At 34.4% G+C, this 14,931-nt stretch overlaps 1 protein-coding gene across 2 annotated transcripts in view; it reads right to left on the bottom strand.

Moving 5' to 3' along the window:
* The window catches only part of LOC145260590 (dehydrogenase/reductase SDR family member 7-like), a 131,475-nt gene that overhangs the window by 35,261 nt on the left and 81,283 nt on the right, over window positions 1-14,931 (bottom strand). For both annotated transcript variants that reach the window (XM_080118866.1, XM_080118865.1), the window contains exons 3-4: window positions 7,408-7,557; window positions 4,178-4,284 (exon numbers count right to left, since the gene is read on the bottom strand). In XM_080118866.1, the coding sequence (XP_079974992.1) occupies window positions 4,178-4,284; window positions 7,408-7,557 (257 nt within the window). The remainder of the gene's footprint in view (window positions 1-4,177; window positions 4,285-7,407; window positions 7,558-14,931) is intronic.

Below are 14,931 nucleotides of genomic sequence, written 5' to 3'. Positions count from 1 at the left end.
ACACGTCTATTCAAAAAAGTGGTTCTAGGAAAGGAATTTGCTGCAGAATGCCGGATTTGTGGTAAGACCTCAGAGTCAATTGCGCACTTTGCAGCAGGGTGTAGTGGATTGGCCCAGAGAGAGAGAGAGAGAGAGAGAGAGAGAGAGAGAGAGAGAGAGAGAGAGAGTACCGCAAAAGACACGATCGCATGGGACTCCGGATATATTGGGAGGTCTGTAAGAAGGTTGGGGGTGAAGTGTGCTGGAAAATGGTTTGAGGAGGTGCCTGATGAAGTGAGAACAAGTGAAGATGGCAAGGTAGAGGTTTGGTGGGACAAAAGTGTCATAACGATCAAGCAATTGGAACATAATCGTCCGGATTTGGTCGTCATTGACAAAGTCGCAAAAAAATGGCAGATTGTAGACTTTTCAGTACCCTGGGACAGGAATGTGAGAGAGAAGGAGAATGAGAAGTGGAGTAATTATGCTCCATTGGCCTTGGAGATAAGGCGTATACACGGGGTTAAAACACAAATAATCCCGGTCGTAGTTGGTACACTAGGAGTAGTATCAAGTCGACTGGAAGGACAATTGAAAAAAAAAATGCAAATCCCCGATGTTTTAGGCGCTCTTCAGACCTCTGCTATTGTAGGTACCACCAACATCCTTAGAAAAACCCTTGATCTTTGAAGCTCCTGGTTTGACGCCGGAATTAAGAGAAATCCTCTGAAAATAAATCCCATTCCTTTCCAGAGAGAGTGATAACGAAATCAGAATTATTATTATTATTATTATTATTATTATTATCATTATCATTATCATTATTATTATTATTATTTATACAGTTGTAATTATGGTTATTTTGTTGTTATAATTATTATTCTTATCATTATTATAATTATTATTGTTATCATTATTATAATTATTATTGTTGCTATTATTATTGCTATTATTATTTATATAATATTGTCGTAATTATTTTTATTATTGTTGTTATTATTACTATTATTTTTGAGATTGTCGTAATTGTTGTTATAATAATTATTGTTATTGTTGTTGTTGTTGTTGATGGTGATGATGTAATTGTTATTATTGCTGTTATCATTATTGTTGTTGTTGTTGTTATTGTTGCTGCTGCTGTTCTTGGTACTGCTGTTACTCTTGTTTTGTCTAAGATCTTATCGTAGTATCTTGGCATTTGATTGAGGATAGTGAACGAGCAGTAACGAAAAAAATATGTTGGTATAAATGGATGTTGTTTGGGATTTAATAATTGAATTCCAAGGATTAGCAAATTTTTAGTGGTTTACAAATTGGTAATGAGGTGGTGACCATGACATCGAAATTTATTTGGAGGAGGGTCATCTATTCAAGCTATCTCAGTGTTTTTGTAATAAATCTCAGTACTAGAACTTATACTTGAAACTTTGAGGCATATAATTAAAGAGTTTACTCCTAGCACCAGCAGACCTCTGCACGACGCTGTTAATTAAGATCAGGAAAAAGAAAACAAATAATTAGAAGAATGAAAGTAGAGCAGAGTATATGACATAATCCTTGGATTACGTCATATACTCATTTTGAGATGACGATAACGTATTTAAGTATTATAAAGAACCACATCGACATTTAATATGAATTCTTTATGAAAATTATGTTTTATGGAAAGAAGAAAAACGAACGATATATACGGACATGCATGCATATAAAAATGGGAATAGATGAAACGTTAAAAGAATAGAAGGGCAGCTACTTAAAACATGAACAAAGGTTTGAAAAATGAGAAATTGAGAAAAACCAAATTTTATAACCAAACATTTTTATACAAGAGATAATTATAATATATATATATATATATATATATATATATATATATATATATATATATATACATATATATATATTATAATTATATATATATATATATATATATATTATAATTATATATATATATATATATATATATATATATATATATATATATATATATATATAACCAAACATTATTATACAAGAGATAAGCATATAAAAGTTATTTTCACGTTAGTTCATGTCTTGGAGGCCACTCGAGAATAAGGGTTAATGAGTGTACAGTAGTCAATGAGATAATATCGCAGTAATCGTTAGTAGTGGAAATTTGGTGAATTGGATTGCTTAAGGGGACGGTTCATCAAGAATTTGTTTACTTTGGACTTGAAGGCCACCAAATTGTAGTCAGCTGAAAAGCAGGCAAACAGAAGAGAGTTCCACGGGCATGCAAGTCTAAGAAATGAGCTTTGTTCATGATAGTGGTTTAAGCTAGACGGGTGTTTTTCGTGAAAGTTTGGCGAGGGGAGGCATAGATTGAAGCTCAGACGAGCACTTGCCATGAAAATAACGATAAAGCAGAGACAGGCTCGGAACGTCTCTTCTGTGGGAAAGAAGTTGCAGGGAAGAGAAAAGGACATCCCCCACTAGGCTACGAAGTCTATTTTGAACTTTGTCAAGGCAGGATAAAGTCTTCCTAACGGCTTCTGCCCCAATATGGCGACAGTACTCCATCCTTGAACGTACCTAGCTTTTAGAGAATTGTATCAGCAATGAGATATCTACAGAAGCGGTAGAAGGATCCCACCATTTTTCCAGCGACCTTGGCAACCGATTTGATGCACGTGTTCCATTTCAGATCAGGAGTAAAGGTCAAGCCCAGAAGCTTGTCAAAACATGGTCTCCCCAGACGAGAGCCATTCATTTCAATTGATGCCAGATCTCTTGCTGTTCCAGATATTAGCAAATCTCATCTGCCAAAATGCCTGTCAGCAGTTTCTACATCAGTGGAAGGCAGATGATGGGTCGATAATCATCAACCACAACGCCCTTTGATGTATCCTTCTAGCAGAGCACTGTTTGTCCATGCGTGCTCTATTCAGGGATTACATCAACATTCCAGCAATGTGAATGCAAGTTGGTAAAGTTTTTAACCAATATTTTCTTCTTGCTTACTTTCACCACAACTTAACTTTTATTTCATTCTTCACATGTTCCAGCTGTGGTTTGAGTTGTCCCCCTTTGCAAATTGGTTGTTTGGAGAAATGGAAAACTAGATGGTTCTGGTTGATAGTCAATTTGCATAAGTAGAGAAATGGGCAGCATATAAATGGTGCTTTTTTTTTTTTTAAGCAGGGGTGAAGAGCGCAGAGAGTGAAACGACGGTTGGAAGAAGTGACGGTGAATTATTTTTGGACGTTGAAGAGCTCGACCTTTTGGAAGGAACAGCTGTATCTTCTGGTATAATATGGCTCCAAAGTCAGGGCAAAAAGTGGAGTCAGTGCCGCAGAGGGCAGTCTTCAAGTACGAGTGGCGGCATCCCCGAACTGCACAGGTACCCGCGGAGGGAGGCGAGAAGCGAGCGACTGTGCAAGTGGGAGAGGAAGTGTGGATCAAACCGCCTGATGCCCGCTGTACCACACGCTGGGGGAGGGGCATTGTGACAAGTGTCCAGTCCCCGAACAATGTATCTATCGACGGCATCCCTCGACACATCCTTGATGTGCGGCCGGTAGTGGTGTCATCAGAGGAAGACAGCGACGTCGAGCCAAGTAGCGACGTTCACGAAGAGGCTCCGCGGAGATCGCAGCGAGAGAGACGGCCGCCATGTTGGTCGAGCGACTACGTGATGGGTTGACATGTGATGATCGTGTAGATCAAGGGGGCGTGTGGTTTGAGTTGTCCCCCTTTGCAAATTGGCTGTTTGGAGAAATGGAAAACTAGATGGCTCTGGTTGATAGTCAATTTGCATAAGTGGAGAAATGAGCAGCATATAAACGGTACTTTTTTTTTAAGCAGGGTGAAGAGCGCAGAGAGTGAAACGACGGTTGAAAGAAGTGACGGCGAAATCTTTTTGTGACGGTGAATTATTTTTGGACGTTGAAGAGCTCAACCTTTTGGAAGGAACAACTGTGTCTTATATATTTTTTTTAATTTCTTTTTTTTTCTACTTCACTACACCAGCCACAAAGCACTTCCAATAAAGTTTTTCTATACTCGAAATATCACCCAAAACGTTGTTGTTGTTGTTGTTGTTTTTGTTGTTGTACAAATACACAACGATTTGAATATAGAATGAAATAAATAACTGCAGTTTCATATGTAATAAACTTGAAATCTATGCAAATGCAATTATAGCAAGTGCAGTTGTGCAAGTTGTGCGAAATATCACCTGTGAGTAATACTGCAACACACACATAACTGCATGCGGATGACTTTCGAAATCGAGTAGATCCAACGGTACGACAAGTACGTCATCCGGTGAAACACGCCCACTTTCTAGAAAAGAAAATTTCAGTGCAACAATTAACATTGCATTTACATGTTCAATTAAACTAGGTTTTTTGAATGGTTGTCATGTTGGCAAAAAAGAACGCATTTAAACAAAGTTTCAAACAATTCCTGGTTGTGATTTTTGTTGTAAATTGGTTGGAAACAAACAGCATAGCGAAAGTTGTCCGACGAATTGATTAACCTCTTGTCATACACCTCTCTCTCTCTCTCTCTCTCTCTCTCTCTCTCTCTCTCTCTCTCTCTCTCTCTCTCTCTATCACTCACTCTCTCTCTCTCTCTCTCTCTATCACTCACTCTTTCTCTTTCTTTCTCCCCCCTCACCCCTCCCTCGCTGGTTAATCATGACAATAAATTAAAAAAAAACAAAAAAACTTGAGAAATACGGCACAGACGGATGCTTCAGTTAGTAAGTTTTTTGTCAATGAAGAATAATATATTTAACATGGTTTAAACAAATAGAACAGTTTCTTTGTTGTCAAACATGTCTTTAAAGTTTTTCACGGTTCGTAATCTTTCTGGTAGGTTGGTTGGTTAGGATTCTCTTGACGTAATATCAAACAGGGTATGCTGGTACGACATAATCACGTTGACACTCCCGTTCTTGCTGGATCACCGAAGTTAAGCAACGTTGAATCTGCTCAGTACTAAATGGGTAACCATTTAGGACTTCCAGGTGCTGTATGTGCTCTCCGCTTATCTCGACATTGTTTCCAGTCGCCCCGGACTTTTCCTTGCCATTGGACTCAAGCAGTGCCGATTCAGGAGAGGTGTGGTTGGAGACTGCGCAACCCTTGCCTCATAATTACCTGCGCAGCTGCGCCTACAGTGGGTATCCTTTGTCTTTCGAGACTGAACGGAGGCATCATCGAGTGATTTGCTGGCAGTTTCATTAGCTTCAATAGGAAGCTCGTGCAACATGTCCGCCTCTGTTGATGACCGTGCATTGTTTGTATAATTATTTTCCTTCTTATTCGTAGGAGTGAATTTCAGTCAAAACCGTATATCACCATGCTGCTTACCTTTTCACCCTGCAGGCATATATCCGTCATTGATCTATTGTTTGACCACCCTCATCGACCTTCCCCTAACCCCTAACCCCTAACCCACTTTCGGGTTGTCTGTGAATACTTCCACGAACATTCAATATGTTATCAAATGAAACATATTATCTATATCATTCTCGTCAGAATAGTCGATATTGAATCTATTACATTATTTCTTCTGGCGGCAAAGAAATCACAGGTGCAACGTCATATCACAATCTCCGCTAAAATATGTAAATACGATTCTAATTGGATGTTATGCAGACTTGTTATTGTATGAAAAGTAGTTTGTTTTCTGTTTAAGATTTTTAAATTTTCTCATTTTTCGGAAAATAATTTGTAAATGATTACTATTAGACAGGATAATAATACATTCATTTTAATTAATTTTTTTTATATTAAAAGTAAAGTAATTATTTGCCCTTAGTTATTTCCCTTGATCATAAGCATTTTGAAAAGCAAAATTACATGCCCAAACATTTTGGCCAGTCGACATTCGGAAAACAACATTCAATAGACATTCGAGCAGCGACAGACAATTTAAATACGTCCATATTTTAAAATAATTGTTTTTCAGTTGTGTTTATATTATTATATAAACTAGCTGGGGGTACGTCCGGCCAGGATTGGGCATAAAATACGCTTAAGTTTATTTTAATTCATGCATACTTCGTATTTATTATTACAGAGCCAATTTTCTATTGAATATATCATATTGTACCTAATATATACTACTGATTTCAAAAATTAAAAAATATAACTTGGGTACCATCAGCTAGAATCGAAACCAAAATATCTAGCGCTCCAGCCGCGTTCTCTACTGTTTGAGCTATCGATAAATAGATTTAAAAGCTTTAAAATCAAATCACTTCAAGCTATGAATGAATTTACGCATGCGCAAAAATAATAGAAATATGTCGGTAAATTGAAATCAACATTTTACATTTCAACTTGCCAATATATTTCTGTACGCGTTATTCATCCGTCCAGACAAAGATTTTACTCATTATAAACCACCCTTGATGTATAATTACTATTTCTAGTACAGTTCAGTGTTATGTGATCAGTAATTTAAGAGTACATCGGTTTAATATTTTTACAGAGACACACATAATTGTGTCTTACCACTAACTAAAGATCACTTTATTTCAGCAACTATTATGACTGTCTTACGACCTATTTACGTGAAGTAAAGCCAAATCTAGTCATAACTGACAAGAGAAGATAACTCATATTATGACAACATTACGATTTAATAATATCTTTGATAACAATAATCACCATACAAAATATCGGCCTGATTAGATAAATGGTTACTGAATCATCAATATTTCCACAGCATAACTCCAAGAATACTTCATACAATATGGAGAAGTAAGGCCCAGATAATATTTTGCTACATCTTTACATTATAGAACGAAGGTAAAACAGTCTAACCACTGACTGATGTTCTTTCCAATAAATGTACTTGTTCATGATGACTGAGTAAAACACCGGATCGGTTTTTTTAATACAAAAATGCCTCCAAAAGGGAGACGTTGGATTGGAACAAAGTTAAAATTGACTCAGTCTAGACAGATTTCTCTTTCACTGACTGAAGATAGAACCAATACTATACTTTGGTTCCAGCCTAACTACCGAAAAATTATTTTAAAGCAACAAGATAAAAAATTAAAAAAGTAAAAATATAAAAACGCAAAAGTAAATATGATTTTTAAAATTAAAAAAAAAAAAACACAAAAAAAAACATTTTGAGATTGAAAAGAATTTTTATTCTTCTTTCAACTATTGTCTTCATCGAAATTGATATTTATACCATTTTACGGTCGAAATACTCTTCAGCCTTCTTCAAGTGTATTGTTAAGTCGCATTTATTTAAATGCGTGTAAAACAGCGTCGTACACAAGACACACATCGCGGATAGACAATACAATCGAAAAAGACTGGAGGGCGCATCGGCCGGAACGTAATAAAAAACAAACAATAATGGTGATGATAATAGTATGAAAACAAATGACGTGAAGCAGAGTAGAAAATGTCTGGAAAAGATTCCGTTTTCACTTACCTACGCATTGATGTTTGACCCTTTCAAGTTCGTCCCGCCGCCTCGCTGATAAGACCAATTTGCAACCAGCTCCTGCCAATTCCATGGCGAGACTTTCGCCAATGCCACTGGATGCCCCCGTTATCCATACTACTCGGCCATTTAATACCCCTAAAAATACAAAATATTCAACACACGTATTGAAATTGAAAAGTTCAATTTAACTTCAAGATTATCATCAATGTTACTTAGGACAAAATTTTATTAATACGTTTACTTTTTATATAAACATTTGGATACTGGAGCAGTTTGTAACCTATATAAAAAAAATAACTTATCGTCGGCATCTTCCGGTTGTTTACGTAAACAATCGGAAGCTGATGAAGCGCTTAGCCAATCAGATTGTGAGACAGGATGTGCGAGTTGAGTAAATCCTAAAATTCAGTGAAATGAATGAATCAATCATTTTTTTTTTTTCAATCATTTTTTCAATCATTTTTTTTTCAATCATTTTTTCAATCATTTTTTTTTTCAATCATTTTTTCAATCATTTTTTTTCAATCATTTTTTTTCAATCATTTTTTTTCAATCAATTTTTTCAATCATTTTCCAGAAAGTCTGTATATAACTCACGTTAAAAAAATACTTCAATTGCGTATTTGTTCTTTTTAGGTAAAATTTTATTTTATTTTATTTATATATTTGCTTTTTATTGTAAGTTTTACCACGATTAGCTGTTTCTTTTTTACAGTGAGATTTACCTCGCGTGTGACAACAGAATCAATTATTATTTTTAAATGGGCTACATAAAAACAAGATTGTTCCAATCGTAAGTGTGGCGTTGTGTGTGTGCAGTCAGCACCAACCCTATTCAGAGTTTAATCGGCTTCCTCCGAAGGATGAAGTTTCATGGGAGTATGAAATTCACAAGCGGTCCCCAGTCGCATGTATATCCCCGTTACTGGTTATTGTCTGTGAACAATCACTGCTAATGACTTCTGTGAAAATCTATAGTGAATAATAATCTCCTATATAATAAAATGACTGCAGAAATTCCTCTCTGGACCAAAGTATCATAAGTTGACAACAACAGATGCCACATACAAATTCAATACGTTCAGGCTATTATGTAACTTTAGAACGCCACTTTAGACATATTTAGTCGTTATAATAAAATGTTACGTTGCATCCAAATAGCAACACGATCACAATCGCAACATTTTTAGAGGAAGAAGTTCCTACTTTCCCTTCTAAATATTTAGTTCTGCTACTACCACCAGTCAACGCCGGGAAGAAATCTACACTTTATACACATATTGTACTTACACCCATCGTAACTGGATCATAAACACATAGACATAACACAAGCTTTCCCTTTTCCGATCCATAAATAATAACGGCTCCCTCCAAAAATCCGTCCATTCTGATTGGCTGAGCGCTGCAAATTCTCAAATTCCGGAATTTAAATCTACTAAATAAACGAACACTGACTAATATTAAAACATGGAGCCACGAACAGACATGTTTGAAAGCCTAAAATTCTTTTTTATTTTTCATACAATAAATCATACATGTCATTAAAAAACTTTTCTTATGCACATAGTTTACAAAATGTTGATTTTTAGAGTGGTCTTTACAAGTTTTTACAGTCGTTTTTTGTTTTATTGAATGATATTTACAAGTTCTTACAGTCGTTTTTATTTGCTTGCGTGCGTGCGTGTGTGAGTACGATAGACTAAAATGATTTCATTTTTCATTAAATACTTCTTAGATGTTATTACTAGATGTTGTGCTTATGCAATTATGTTAGGGAGCTATTTTTTAGAATCGTATTAACAAATTATTACAGTGATGTTTGTTTGTTTGCATGTGTGCGTGTGTGCATGTGTGTGTGTACGTGTGTGAGTGTGTGAGGCACAGCAACGTGTGGCTCACGCACTGACACAAGATAATAATAATATTAATAATAATAATAATAATAATAATAATAATAATAATAATAATAATAATAATAATAATATGCCCATGTTACTCAGGGGTTGTTAAAATACATATTCCAAAATTAATAATGTTCAGTTTTAATAAAAATAAATAAAAATTTATAAAACTTTATATATGCACCTCTAAATGGTGATGTTTACAAAAATAATGTGTCCATGTTTTCCTATATTTTTTAGAATATATATTTCACAATTAAAAATGATCCATTAAACTATATATGTATGTATATATCTGGCTGCAGGTTCAAAGGTGACTTTGTGACTGAGTTTGAATCCTTTGACCGGCAGTAATTATCAGATTATCATCTCCAACACTGAAGCTTGTGTAAGCATGAATGCATGTGTCTGTAGGGAAAAATTATATATATATATATATATATATATATATATATATATATATATATATATATATATATATAATGTATGTATGTATATAGGAGTTATGCGTTATTTTTTTTAACTCTAGTGATAGAAATTTAGAGAAAACAAAAAAATATATACACTCATGAGCAAAAAAAAAAAAATGGGCCAAACAAATTTTATACATTTTATTGCGCTAAAAGCTATATTGAACAAAGAACAATTGAACAAGGAAACTTAAACAAGACTAATAACACAGAACAAGACATTTACTTTAATAAATGCTTAGGATGGAATCGCATTCCGTTTTTATTTCTTTAAAAGATCAATCCTTTTAGAAATGCTCTCAACCAAAGTGGAACATTGTGAAGAGAAGATGCTATTCCATTCGCTCTGCATAGCTTCCCACAGCTTGTCATTGTTTGAAAAGGTTCTTGCATCCAATGCACGAGATATTCTGGACCAAATATTCTCGATTGGGTTTAAATTGGGGCTTTGGCCTGGCCAAAATATCACATTAATTGAATTATCAAAAAAACATTCTTTGTGTGACTTTAGCAGTGTATGCAGGGACATTATCGTGTTGAAAAATAATGTTCTGAGATATTCTCAGCTTCTGGATACTTGGTAACAGTCCTGTTTCTAATATTCGAATGTATTCCTTTGCATTGATTGACTTCTCACATCTAATAAGTTTCCCAACTCCTGCTGCAGTAAAAGTTCCTCATACCATTATCTCTCCATTCTCGTGTTTAACTGTCGTTTTTATGCAACTTGGCGAAAACCTTTCTCGAGTTTTTCGATTGCACCATTCGGAAGCATCGGGAGCATCAATAACAAGACAAAATCTTGATTCATCTGGCAAGAAAACATTTATGAACCAGTCTGTATCTTTCTTGCCATAATACGAGAAAAATCTCTTTCTATGATTGATGTTCTTCTCAGATAAAAATGGCTTCTTTGCACACCTTTTAGAAGAAAATCCCATTTCTTTCATTCGTCTAGATATTGTATATCTAGAAAGAGAATTTCCAGCCCCTGTTTTGAATTCTTTGCTATGGTCAACATAAGTTTTCTTTCAATCCTTCAAAATAGTTAATTTAAGCCTGTGGTCATCCTTCAAAGTGAATGCTCTAGGGCGACCAGATCCAGGTTTCCCTCTTACCAAGCATTCGACTTCGAAACTTTGATCAATTCTCTTCCCTACGGAAAGAGATGTTTTCACTTTTTCTTTTCTTAAAATATCAAAATCTGCTTGTAAGTCATTTTGGACTGCCTTAATCTTGCAATTCGGTTTTTTATATCCTCACCAAGATGCGGTCTTACCATTTTTAGGATTATTTTTTCCACTTCCACTAATAATAATGATCTGCAAAATAGAAATTTTCAGTTAAAATTAACAAAAATTCATGGGAAAATATTGAAAAATCGATTTCTTCCTTTTTTCACTTTTGGCCCATTTTTTTTTTTTTTTTTTGCTCATGAGTGTACATCAATTCTTCACAAATATAGATCTAAAATAATCATAACTATAAGCCATAACGTAGTGAAGTTTCTCTAAACTTAAATAATAATACATATGAACCATACCATACCATACCATACCACACACCTAATCACACTTTATATGACCATTGTTTATAACTCTAACAACCTTATCGTCTCTAGTAGAACATCTAGTTTATCTTACAATGAATAACCATCTAATAGTGAGAAACATTAGTGAAATAAATTATTTTAAGGATAAACCAGGCGAACAATGGGAATAAGACTTTAGAAAAAGAAACTACTCCGCATTATATCATATAACATGATCATGGGCAATCCCAAACAAAAAGTGATAAAAGCAATACAACAGACACAATCTTCTGGGACTAGGACTGGAAAGAAGAAAAACAGATGTAAAAATTCAATATGTTTAAATCCACCTTACTGTGTACACATCCTTAGCGACATACATATGGAGTTCTACTAGAAACTTACCATTCTAGAAACACAAATGAATACTTTTAGAAGGTAAATGTTTTATTCCGGATGTTAGTGCAAAACAACGTTAGTGAAAAAATTCGATCTAAAATATACTTAGGTTTCACTGCATGCAGGTTTAAGGAAAGATTCAGGAACCATATTTCATATTGAAAGGTACATAGTAACGATTCTAATAGAATATTACCTGATCTGGCCAAGTGAATAAAAGAATTACGTAGCTGTAACGCGGAATACATTTTAGAATGATTCGTTTTGGATATAGCATGAAAATACAAACTCAGTAAATCGAATATTTGCACTTGGGAATCACATAATAGTATCCAATGATAACTTACTAAAGAAAAGGCAGGAAGTAGTCCAAAATTGTTTGCACAGATCCAGCTGTCTCAGGCCGGAGTAAATAGTTCAAAGTGTGCAATACTATGATGGGAACAAACTTGGAAAAGAAAAAGGATGATCATAGGTAGGATTAAAATAATAGTATAAGTTTGAGGAAGATGCATTGGATGGGGGGAAGACTTAAAGTAGTAGACCATTCTCATGGAATTAGACCTTTAAAATGAGGGAAAATACGATGGGAAAATCGTTAATAATGTACTTTAAAGCCAATATTTCTTGTAAATGTATTAAAGCATAAATTATTTCAGCAGACAAAAGATGAGGGGAATTTGGTAAAATATATAAAATAAAATAAAATAAATAATATAACAATAAATATATAAACAAACATGTTCGAGCCATGAAAGATGGGAAAATTATTTATAATTAAATTCGATCATAATGAGAAGCTAATTATAATATAAACTGAAGAATCATGCAGGAACATCCTCCCTAAACTAAATTGAGAGCAATATGAAACTCATAATAAAAATAATAGAAATAAGATGGGTAGCAAGATACAGAAATATTAAAGGGAAGAGGATTGGTTATTCGTATTATTTGGATTCATCGGACTACTGTTCTCATCTTGAGTGTGATTTTCACAACGTTTCGGTAGATATCAATGTGGTTGCAAATGACACATTCATACTCTGGCCCCATCAGGAAGATGTTCAAACGTTACTAAACCATGTGAACTAAATCCGTCCAACTATACAGTTTACGATGAAAAAAGAACATGACAATAAATTATCGTTCCTAGATGTGCTGATCAGGGGTTTATGTTATCTGTATACCGAAAGCCAACTTTCACTGGACAGTACCTAAACTTCAACTCCCACCATCCATATAATGCTTTTTTTTTTCTTTTTTTTTTCTTCCTTTGAAGATTGTAATGCTGGGTATTGGGCAGCTAAACCAGCTGCCAACATTGCCCTATTTTTTATTGAAACCAACCGAGACCTCTTTTTAGTATCCTCGCTGTTCCCTTAAGTGCAATTGTCTGAATCTCTTTTGCACTTGGTTCACCAGGAAAGAAAGGAATCGTCCGTGGTCTACAACACCGAGCAAAAACAATATGTAGTAACATCAGTTCATATCAAGAGGAGATGGACAGTTTAAGAGAAAACCTCTACCGAAACAACTATCCACAGAGCATGACATCAGCTCTAAGAAATCTGGACCAGACACAAAAGGACTCCATTCAGAAATTCACCACAGTTTGCATGCCATATATGAAGGGCTTGTCTGAAAAACTTCAACGAATATGTAATCCATATGACATCAGGGGAGTATTCAAGAGTTATTCAACTCCCCGGAAACAGCTCATGAGAGTCAAGCCCCCTAGAGAAAAAATCATGACTAAGAACTGTGTATATGAAATCCCATGTAAATGTGGAAAACTATAAAAAGGTGAAACGTGTCGTCCATTGAAAGTACAGTTAAAATAACATTAAAAAGCCATAGTATGTGGAGAGATTGAAAAGTATAGCTGACCATAACTGGAAAGAAAAGGGAAACCACCTACGATTATGGGACGAAGTAAAAATTATAGACAGAGAGGAACGGTGAAGAGTAAGACGACTGAAAGAAGCAGCACATTTGCTGAGGAATAACCAACTGTTAAGTAGACCTAGTATAGAATTTGATACGATATGGGAACCAGTAATTATAAACAATAGATAATATATACAGGACAGTATCCAGGAGTGATTCAATTCTCTGGAAACAGCTTGTGAGAGTCAAGCCCCCCTACAGAAAAAAAATCATGACTAAGAACTGTGTATATGAAATCCCAAGTAAATGTGGAAGGTGTCATCCGTTGAAAGTATGGTTAGAAGAACATCGAAAAGCCGTAGTACGTGGAGAGACTGAAAAGTCAGGTATAGCTAACCATATCTGGAGGGGAAAGGGAAACCATCTACCATTATGGGATGAAGTAAAAATTATAGACAGAGAGGAACGGTGGAGAGTAAGACGACTGAAAGAAGAAGCACATGTGTTGGGGAATAAGCAATTACTAAGTAGACCTAGTATAGAATTTAATACAATGTGGGAACCAGTAATTATAAACAATAGATGATATGCATAAGTAATCAGTAAAAACATTAATATATATATATATATATATATATATATATATATATATATATATATATATATATATATATATATATATATATCCTGGCTTGAGGCAGTTGCCTGTCTAGCCGCACTAATGAGCTGTGAAACAGCGAAACAGTACTGTATGTGGATGACTATATATATATATATATATATATATATATATATATATATATATATATATATATATATATATATATATATATAAATCCCCGAAACAGTGTTTCATGGTAAACAACTGATGATCCCTTGAAAAATAAATTATTGGTATTATAGTAAATTCGAGAGCGAGTTGATGCAGTGATTGCAGGTGATTAAATGACTTACTGACTATATGGTTTTCTAACGAATGATAAAAAATATTTTTTTGTATAGTTTTAAAGGTTAAAAACTTCAAAGACTATATATATATATATATATATATATATATATATATATATATATATATATATATATATATATATATATATATATATCTCGACCGAAACGTTGAAAATCACACTCAAGATTAGAACAGTAGTCCGATGAATCCAAATAATACGCATGAAAGAGAACTAGAATAGAAAGGAGGGGGCGAGATTGGATGGAGTGTCCATGAGTTCTCAACGTTATTGGCTCATATATATAATTACTGAAACTCTCATACATTCGACAAAATAAGATAACCATTTTAACTTAATTAATTTTTTTAATG

This window comes from Euprymna scolopes, chromosome 36 (assembly GCF_053919585.1).
Source record: "Euprymna scolopes isolate OS-2025 chromosome 36, ASM5391958v1, whole genome shotgun sequence".
Lineage (NCBI taxonomy): Eukaryota > Metazoa > Mollusca > Cephalopoda > Sepiida > Sepiolidae > Euprymna > Euprymna scolopes.
This window is presented reverse-complemented; position numbering and strand designations above follow the sequence as displayed.